Source organism: Mus caroli, chromosome 5, assembly GCF_900094665.2.
Source record: "Mus caroli chromosome 5, CAROLI_EIJ_v1.1, whole genome shotgun sequence".
In the NCBI taxonomy this organism is placed as follows: domain Eukaryota; kingdom Metazoa; phylum Chordata; class Mammalia; order Rodentia; family Muridae; genus Mus; species Mus caroli.
The window spans coordinates 63,785,314-63,795,680 of record NC_034574.1 but is presented as its reverse complement, the minus strand read 5'-3'; the positions used below and the strand labels follow the sequence as shown (position 1 = coordinate 63,795,680).

At 33.9% G+C, this 10,367-nt stretch overlaps 1 protein-coding gene across 1 annotated transcript in view; it reads left to right on the top strand.

Moving 5' to 3' along the window:
* The window catches only part of Gabrg1 (gamma-aminobutyric acid type A receptor gamma1 subunit), a 75,547-nt gene extending 67,826 nt beyond the window's left edge, over positions 1 to 7,721 (top strand). Inside the window, exon 9 of the mRNA XM_021163034.2 lies at positions 5,238 to 7,721. Within this exon, the coding sequence (XP_021018693.1) occupies positions 5,238 to 5,507 (270 nt within the window). The 3' untranslated portion in view covers positions 5,508 to 7,721. The remainder of the gene's footprint in view (positions 1 to 5,237) is intronic.
* The last annotated feature ends 2,646 nt before the right edge of the window (positions 7,722 to 10,367 follow it).

Sequence of the window (10,367 nt, the reverse complement as noted above, 5' to 3'; positions counted from 1 at the left end):
AAAAAAAAAAAAGAAAATTCGAAGTAATCAAATAGGGTACTAGAGAATTATCAGTGAGACCAGTAATTTCTAAAACTTTTTTCAAAGGCATCAATACCAATAAAGTGAAGGTTAATAGAAAAGAGTATGAGCACTCTTATCCCTAAAGCAAGAAACTACCCCAAGCTCAGCCTACAGGAGCTATGCCTAGCATCCATGGGCTGCTTGAGACACTATGGAAAGTGGTCTGTGAAGTATAGATTTAATAGACACATGGTGTTGAAAAGAAGGTTATGCGAATGTGGGTCACACGGCACTCAGGAAAATTTCCTTTCATTTCAAGTGGAAAGAATTCACTTGTAAGGCCTTTAAAAATAAGTCTTTAATTTGAAGTTTGGCAGAGAAATATTTCACTGTAGCAACTCACTATTGAAGTAGTTGTCTGGAGAATAAAATGTAGTTTTCAGAAGAATAAATTTGAGAGAAAAATTAAAACAGAGTAAAACCACATGAACTGAGTTTAGGCTTGTATTTTGGAATGAGGGAAGCCTAGTTTATGCCTAGAGGTATGACATCAAATGCAATGGCTGTTAGAAACTAGTTAGGTGGATTCCAACTGATATAAGCTGAACACAATTCAAAAGCAAAAGTCTTCATAGCATAGGGGCACTTCATGTTTAACATGTAGGTGCTATACTGGGTAGAGTTCATAGAAGGTATATTGCAGCTCCATTGGATACCACTGCTTACAATACAGGAGCTTTCAGGACAAAATTACCCATGTTGAAGATAGACATGTACTTTGTGGATCGCTTGTGCATTTCTAGCGTTGTGTTAAGATTATAGTTTTTGTCCTTTCATCCCTGCTGTGTCACAGACATTTCTAAACAGAATAGCATAGTGGCATCTATATACAATAATGATAATTGAAGTTAAGTACGTAGTGTGTATTCTTAAATTGCAAAAGAGGTGGGTGTTAAATCTCACAAGTATGGCAATCACTCAAGAAACAATGTACTACTGAAAATAAGAACTGGCATCTCAATGGAGGATAATGTGTGGAAGGGCTTTCCAACCCTCCAATTCAGAGTCTCCTTTTGGCAAAAGGCTAATATCCTTTCCAATCAGCACATGTCTGCATGAATAAACATTCAGATAGCCTTCAGAGGATGTAATGAAATAACAAACACTTGTGTTAATCTTCAATATCACAAATGATAAAAGATATTTTTTCTTTATAAATGGTGTTTGGCAAAATACCCAGGAGATATTTTATGATATTGGTGATACATAAAATACAACTACTGCAGGGACCTTTCATGACTGAACCCTGGAAGATCCAACAAGCAGCTAAAAGAGTCAGATGCACCCAACCAATAAACAGAAGCAGCTGACCCCTGCTGTTGAATTAAGGAAAGCTGAAAGAAGCTAAGGAGGAGGGTGACCCTGTAGGAGGACCATCAGTCTCAACCTGGACCCCTGAGATCTCTCAGATTCTGGACCACCAACCAGGAAGCATACACCAGCTGATATGAGACCCCCAACACACATACAGTAGAGGACATCCAGGTCTGTGTTAATTCAGAGATGATGCACCCAACCCTCAAGAGCCGGAGGCTCCAGGGAGTTTAGAGATCAGGTGGAGTGGGGGTGGGGCCATCTACGTGGAGATGGGTGGAGTGGGGAGGAGGTGTGGGGTGTGGGATATGGAACAGTTAGAGGGTGGATGGGAGGGGCGGGGAATGGATTATGGAGTGTAAAAAATAAATTACAAATTAAAGTAAATTTAAAAAATACAACTACCACACACACACACACACAAGGCAGCTTAAGTAACTACAAAATGTCAGTGGATGGTGGAATAAGATGGTAATCACTTAATGTAAATTGCAACATCAGTTGGGTAATGTGTATTCTCATGAATCTAGGTCCTACTCATAGTTAGCTTTCTATTTTGTCACCTTAATAGCATATGTTCATGTTACTAATGTTCTCAGACTAAATAAATAGATTAATCATTGAATAAGACTCTTGATAAAAATCTAAATTTATATTAACAGTAGTATTTGAAGCAGATGAATAAACATAACAATAATGTGTATGTTAAAAATGGATATCTTTGCCTAGCACACCTGGTCACAGATTTCAAAACTAAAATTTATCAAAATTCTCATGAATAATCTTATTTATTTCTAATATTTATACCAAATTTCAAAACAGCAATGTCAAAAATAGAAGAGTACTTATTTTTTACATGAAAGGTAGCTTTTCTACTGTCTTCTTTTCATAAGTATTTGAATATATTCATAAGAATAAATATATAATGTATTCATTCATATATTTAGTACTTTGTATGTTGTTTAACTTTATGTCTTAAATTTTAAATTCATATTTATAACCAATTCTGATGCCACTTTGTTTATTCTAGTATCTAAATTTTCTTACGTTTTATAATGTAAAAAAGTCAAATTTATGGTCCAGCATTTTATTTAATATTTTTCTTTTATTCATATGAATTTAATTCTTTTTCTAAAAGCTTCGTTTTATCATTTTTAATTATGTGTATGACTATGTACATGTGCCTATGAGTATAGGGTCCCATAGGGTCCCATAGATGGCACAGACTACCTGGAGGTAAAGTTACAGGTGTCTGTGAACATAGTGAGAACTAATACTCATGATTCTTATTTTCTGCCTATTTAACTTTTTTGAATTTTGAATCTCTGCAAAAAGAATCTTTTCTGATGAGGAAGTATCATGCAGTCCAGATTTTCTTTTTATGATCTTTCAGTTATATCTTTAGTTACCTTACAAAGTAGTGTTGTTTAAAAGAGCCTTTATCCATCCTACATTTTCTTTAACCCACTTCCTATCCTCTCCTTTCTTTTACTCTTCTCTCTTTGGCTCCAACCTTGCACTCATTCTGGCTTATAATTTTATTCCCCAATTTTGTCCCAACCCCACATCTTATACCACAGGTGTTCAACTATCACCATCTTATAAACTTTCCATGTGAGCCAAGATCATAGATTTTTCATGTAGCTTTCTTATAGACTGTTCACATTGTTAAGCCCTTACCGCACTCCTTGTCCCCCCATCTCTAACACTCCCGTCAACTTGAATCCTTCGGGCTCCAGCACTCCTCTTCTCTGGCACCATTTCCTTTTCTTCCTGTCTCCTCATTTGATTGAATCCTCTTCCATAGATAATTTCTAGTTTCCTAACTTCACATGTCCTTTGAAACAGAAGATAGGAAGCTAAGAACCTTCACTTTATTGAGTTGAGGTCTCTCACTGAACACAAGTTTTACCAGGTATGGTAGAGGAGGTAGACAGCGTACCCTGAGATCCTCTGTCTCTTGTCTCCAAAACACTGTTATAACTGGAAACAACCACACTGACCAGGCATTTGGGTTCAAGCAATGTAAGCTTGACAGGAGACCTGCAGGGCAAATGCTCTATCCACATAGGAATTTCTTCTCAGTATGCATCTTCTTAATTTTTAACATTTTAATTGTCTGTATTCTCTAAGGATTTAGAAAGCCAACAGCTTTGAATCAGAGTTCAAATTTGAAGAAACCCACAAATCATTTGATATTGAAGTTATTTTTCCTAAAATATATCATGTCTGTGAGATGTATGCTTTTCAAAATTGAATGCAAAGAAAAAATGTTAAGCATCTATGTGAGAGAGAATTAAGCCCAGTAAGCTGATTTTTATATTCTTGACTTCTAATTCACTGCTTATATGACCACAAAACAGGGCTTACAGTGAGATTTTCAAGCCACTGTTCACTAATCCCATGCCATCCAGAAGTCAAGGAGGACAACGGGTGACTAAGGCTGCTATCTTCCTGCCATTTTAAGGGATTGATTTTTTTCTCTAGTAACCACTCTTCTTGTTAGCAGAATGTGTATGTGTGCTCTGTCATGCATCTTATAGTCTGTTTGACATGCTCTTTTCAGAAAGCAATAGCAACATAGAAACAGCAGCTGTAGTATGGGTTGTCTACTTGCCATCAAATGTATGGTACACATGCTCTATCTACTTAAGCTGGTCTGAGCATTGCCACAGTCACTTTTCCTTCTGTGACAGGCATCTCAGAGAGAGAAGCAGTCCTATTTCCTCTTCAAGTTCATGCAAGCCCTGTGTTGTGGAAGACAAACAGCCCAAGTTTTCCTGACTCTAAACTACTTGCTTTATGTTAGCCCATATTTTGACTTTTTCCTGAACTATGACATTTTCAAATATTATTTTTATCACTTACAAATATTCATATCCTGAATCATTTGGATTTCTCAGCAGGTAAAAAACACATTTTACAAAGACTAACAACCTAAGTTCAATCTCAACTCTCAAGGACTCTACATATACCTTGTATATTCATTATGATTCAGGTGCACATAAACACACACACAGAAATATAATAAAAATAAAAAATAACGAGAAATTGTAATAAAGTATTAGTTTGACATGGATCTAAAATAATCCTTGAGTTATTATTATCATCAAAGTATTGTTATCATCAGAGTATTGATTGTTGTATAATAACTAATAAGATTTATGTAGCCACTAATGTGCTTTCCCCAGAGAGAAGATTGCCACATTCTTCATAATGGACCTAGTTTTATGCATCTACTGCTCCTAAAGCTGAGTTTATAAATTGTTTTGACTTGTCTCTATGCATTTACTCACTCATACACATGTGATATACATGTGATATACTCACTCATACACATGTGATATATATCTTTGTCTTTTCTGGTTCTTCAAAGAGTTTTTCCTATGGGAATGTCTTTTCTTGCTATTTATACTTATTATAACTAAGATAAGTAAATTATATAACACCCAACAACATTATAATTGTTTGAACGTTCAACACCATAGAAACATGTTTATTGCCCTTTTATACTTAGATTCATGGTTGACAATATTTTTGTAGATAGACTTTCCAAAGGTATACTGTAGGTTATATTTTCAAAGTTATTTTTCCTACATAATTTTCTAACTAGAAAAAAAGGTATATATAACAAAGTAGATTGAAATCTGAAAATACATTCTAATTGAATATAATACATTGTAATTGAATATAACCAGTATTTTGAAGTCAAGGGGTGTTTGTGTGTGTGTGTGTGTGTGTGTGTGTGTGTGTGTGTGTGTGTTTTAATTGATTACCAGTTTCCTATTGAGTCCCTGGCAGGTGCTAACTTATTTTCCTTTCTTCTGTTTTTCTCCTCCCCCCCCCCCTTATTTACTCAGGCTTCCCCAGGTCTCCATGCTGGATCCACTCTCATTCCCATGAATAGCATTTCTTTGCCACAAGGGGATGATGATTATGGCTACCAGTGTTTGGAGGGCAAAGACTGTACTAGCTTTTTCTGTTGCTTCGACGACTGCAGAACTGGGTCCTGGAGAGAAGGGCGGATACACATACGCATTGCCAAAATTGACTCCTACTCCAGAATCTTTTTCCCAACAGCTTTTGCCTTGTTCAATCTGGTTTACTGGGTTGGGTATCTATACTTATAAGTTCAGCCAATAGATTAAAAATAATCTTAAAAGTCTGGCTTAGTCCAATATAATCAGTTGTATTTCATAACATGAAGTTTAAATTAAAATGAAAGTCCACTAGTTAAAATATGAATATGATGGTTAAGTGACTAGGGCTTTCATAAATGAATAAGACATAATTATTCAGGTTAATCTATCTAAATAAACATGTAATTGATTGTCCAATAAGGCACAGTTATATCATAAACTTATATTTTTACTTTAATTTTTTATGTTTATTGTATAAATCTAATATTGGACTTAATACTTATGTGAGAAATATTTTGAATAATAAATAATTTTAACACATATTTTATTTAAATATACCTTTTGCTTATAATGAAAGACTACTGTCAAATATTAAAATGTTCTTTGCCTAGATTGCTCATTAGCTTGATTTTATTTTTTGCTTTGTATTTGCTCTGTTTAGGATATAGTTTCTTTAAAACAAAGCCATGATTTTCTTGGATTTATTCAAAGATATGTTATTCCCAAGAAGAAAATAATGTGTGTATTAATTACTTTTTAAATAATTTTTTGTGAACTGACAGTTTGTATACATTTATATATTTAAACACTGTCATGTCTTATGTTTGAAGTACAAAGGAATTAAATCAAGCTACTTGGAAACTACAGTTTTCAAATGGACAACTTTTATCTGTTATCCAATCAATTTTCTGCTCAATGTTAAACAGAAGTCAACCTACACTTATTTTGAGGATTTTTAAATTTGGAGAGGAAACACTAAAGTCATTTTTTGTTTTGTTTGTAATGCAAGTTCAAAAAACTCAAAGTTATTTTCTGCCTTGTAGGATTTATGAGGTATAAAGAGGTTAACACTAAAATGTTCAAATGTACTAACAATGAAATCAAATGGGAAATGTTTTGTTTTTCCTTTAAGTGCTACAAAAGGGATTCACAAGTTCAAAGAATCATTGAGTAAAAGAGCTTGATTTAACAGGGCTTAACGAGCCATCTGGCAAACTAAACTCTAGGTTGTCTCAAAATACAGACTTAAATACATGCTATTGATATTTTATAGAGTAGATATATTTGAAAAACATCAAAATTATGTATCTACCCACAGATTTCTTAGCTGATTTTTACAACTATATTATAATCGCCGTGTTCTCTCTTTTAGGCATGTGAAATTTCTCAAAACTCATTTTACAAGTGGACTTTGTAAGAGACAACTGTAATGAACTTGAGTAGGGACATCACAAAATCCATACAGTGAGGAAAGGACTCTAGAGACTCTCACTATAGGGAAAGCTGACACTGTTGCCAATGCTATATTTGTGAGAGGAGGCTTCCACTTGGAAATAAGCAATAGAAATATTCACCGTAGGTCTGGCAAGATGGCTCAGCACACAAGAGCATTTTATGCTCCTGCTGAGGACACAGGCTGAGTTATTAGCCTCCACAGGATAATTTACTAAGGTCTGTAATCAGGAATCTAAAGCCCTTTTCTGGCCTTTGTTGATACTGCATGCACATGGTTCATACAAGCAGAGAAACACTCACATAAAATAAAAATAATAAATCCGAGAAAGACATGTTCATTTTTGACAGCAGTTGTCACAATGAGAGGTCTGATCAACAAAAGTATGTTGATTTTAAGGAGGAGCTGTCATGTGGGTGTTAGACACACATACTTTTAATTCATGAATCGGTGCACCTGGTGTAGCAGTCACTAGGTGAAACTTTGATTGTATTATAGTGTGAGAATTATAGTTCTCCAGCTAACTATAACTTTCCACCTTCCTCAGAAACACACAAAATTTGAAGGAAAATAAAATATTGAGTTTTTTAACAAATGGAGGTCCAAATAAAATTTTGACTATGTGTATATTAATTTTTAGATAATCCATGCATTTATGTTGAAAATATTGAATATTGGTAATATGTTAATGAAATAAACATCATTTAAGGGATAAAAGAAGTATGGACTATCCGTTAAGGCGTAACATGCTTCACTATATTTTTGTGACTACTTCCATATTTGTATTGATGGCTTGCTCATTGTTAAAGGTGTTAGGGAGTTTAGAGGTTTTCAATTGTATCTATGCATGCATATTTGTTAAAATACTTTAAAATGCTTCATATGAGTATGATTAATTTTTTCATTGCTGTTTTATTAACTAGGATTTAAATGTTGACAATATTTACAAGTGAAAATAAAATTGTTAAAAATATCATGTTCTCTACATATATTCCATATATATATATCATCAAGTAAGCAATTTGCTTCAAAGCCAGTGGTATTTTATTTAAATATAATTATTAGAAGAACAGATGTGAAAATCTAATTATCTTCTAAACCTAGAAACAAAAAGATTATATTTTCATTTAGATCTTAAGAAATTCTCTAGAGCTTAGAGCTTATCTTCAAGGGAGTAAAACCCAATACTTGTTTTTATCATATTTCAAATTTAAAATCAACTATGTACTATTTAAATAAATATATCCTTTTTTCTAGATGACTTGAAATAATTTATTAGATTCATTTTCCTGTAGACATGGAAAATTGATTTTAATACTAACATAAACCAAAAATATAGTCACTAGGAATGACAAGAAATTGTCAAATAGGAAGATGTAAGAGCATATGAAAAGGTGTTAATTTATGTAGACCCCGTTCCTATTTACAAGACCAGGATTTAAATTGAGAAGCAGAATATGCATAGCAGCATTTTATTCTTGTAGACAAAACAGCATAGTAACCTTTATGTGCCCTTGAACTGCATCCTAAGCAGTTTTCTCTATAAGCTCCATTTTATCCCAGAACATTACTTTGAACTGTTATGTCGCCCTCACACATCTGAATGCAAACACAAGAAGATTTTAGCTTTGCATTTGCTAACAAAGCTGGGCCATTTGGAATGACCTTAGTAACTAAGTTGTGTTTTCTGTCATTTTAAAGTGGCATGTGCATACTATCCTGCAATAAAATAAACAACTGCAATCAGGAACACAATGCCAACTGAGTCTGCCCTTCATCTGGCAGGATTCTGAAGAGCTGAATTTGTGTGTGTGTGTGTGTGTGTGAGAGAGAGAGAATATACTTTGAAGAAAATGGTTCCAATTTCCAGTTTAACAAATACTAGACATCTTAATGTCTGTTGTGACACTTCAACCCCAAAACAAGTACCACCGTGAGATAACTATAACTGGGGCTTCCTACTTGAGAAAATGTGGCAAGGATAAAAGCACAGACCTTTGAGAAGTGTGTATCAAGGTATAGACATAAATACATAAATGCCAATTTCTAATTTGTTGTTTAGTAAATTACTGGTTGTTAATTTAAATTTTATTGACCCCACTTAATGCTATGTTCACACATAATCAAAGTAGGTCATACTTAGTCAAAATATATTTACATTAGCTACATTTACTGAGAGGGAAACCTTGGTGTAACGGACTGTCCATTCTTCATCTGATGCTGAACCATTGGCAAGAATGCAACCTTCAATCAAAAAGAACCATCCACTTTCTCACTGATCAAAGCTATCAGGATACAGGAACACATTGAAAGGAAATTTCTCCCTTACTTACTCAAACATACTTGCATTTCCAGTTGATGGCTTTAAAAAACAATTGTTCATTATACATTCAAATAATTCTGTAGTTTGGACATCAAAAGTTGGCTATTTTGGTTAGTTGGAGAATTTTCCCCTTTGTCCACTGAAATTTTAGATATTCTAATAGCTATTCTATTCAAAAAAAATCTTGAGTAGAGGGATTTAACTCAAATAAGATTAATTTAACATATTTTTAGATTAATTAAATTTCATATTAGTGAACATTGCCTTTAAATATTTGAGTAGAAAATGGCCATTACTGAAATTTCAGTGGGTTTACGCTATGAGCGAGCATGGGTATTGGAGTCATTAATTAATGAAGGACTGTCTAGGACTGAATTTGGAGAACACATTGTTGACAAAGTTACCAGTGATGACTAGATAGCATGGGATACAAGAAAAAAGGACTAGATATTAAAACATAAATAATTAGCAAAATTAACTAAGAGATATAGTGTGTTTGGGGGACCTGCATATGCACATCTTATGTTTAGTACTTGTGTGTTTTTGAATAAATAGTAAGGCAAATTCTGTCCTATTATTTTGTTTCCTGCTGTATTTAATCCTATTTTAATCTATATGATCTATCTCATTATGGATGAAGATGAAGGATTATATCCCAAAATACAAATGATGGGTGAACTACCTATATAATTATTATTTTATAATATATCATTATTATTAAAAAGTATGTGTTTGTAATCATAATTTTGAGGATGGGGACAGAGACAGGAAGGACCCTGAACTTCATTGACTAGATACTATGTTCAGTTCAGTGAACTTCAGGTTGAATGTGAAATCTTTTGTTAAATGATGAGGTGGAAACCAATTAAGGGAACCCCTGATGTAGACATGTGTGCTTTAACAAGCACATAATAACATACACACATGGATACATGCATACATCACATACACATATACAATTCCATCAGAAAAACACACAAACACATACACATTTTACTGTACATAAACCATTACTAGACTTGATAAAACCATATTGTTTTACATATAGACAACCTCTTCTCATAAGAATGGTGGGATTGCAAGCTTGTATAACCACTCTGGAAATCAGTCTGGTGGTTCCTCAGAAAATTGGACATAGTACTAACGGAAGATCCCGCAATACCTCTCCTGGGCATATATCCAGAAGATGTTCCAACCAGTAAGAAGGACACATGCTCCACTATGTTCATAGCAGCCTTATTTATAATAGCCAGAAGCTGGAAAGAACCCAGATGCCCCTCAACAGAGGAATGGA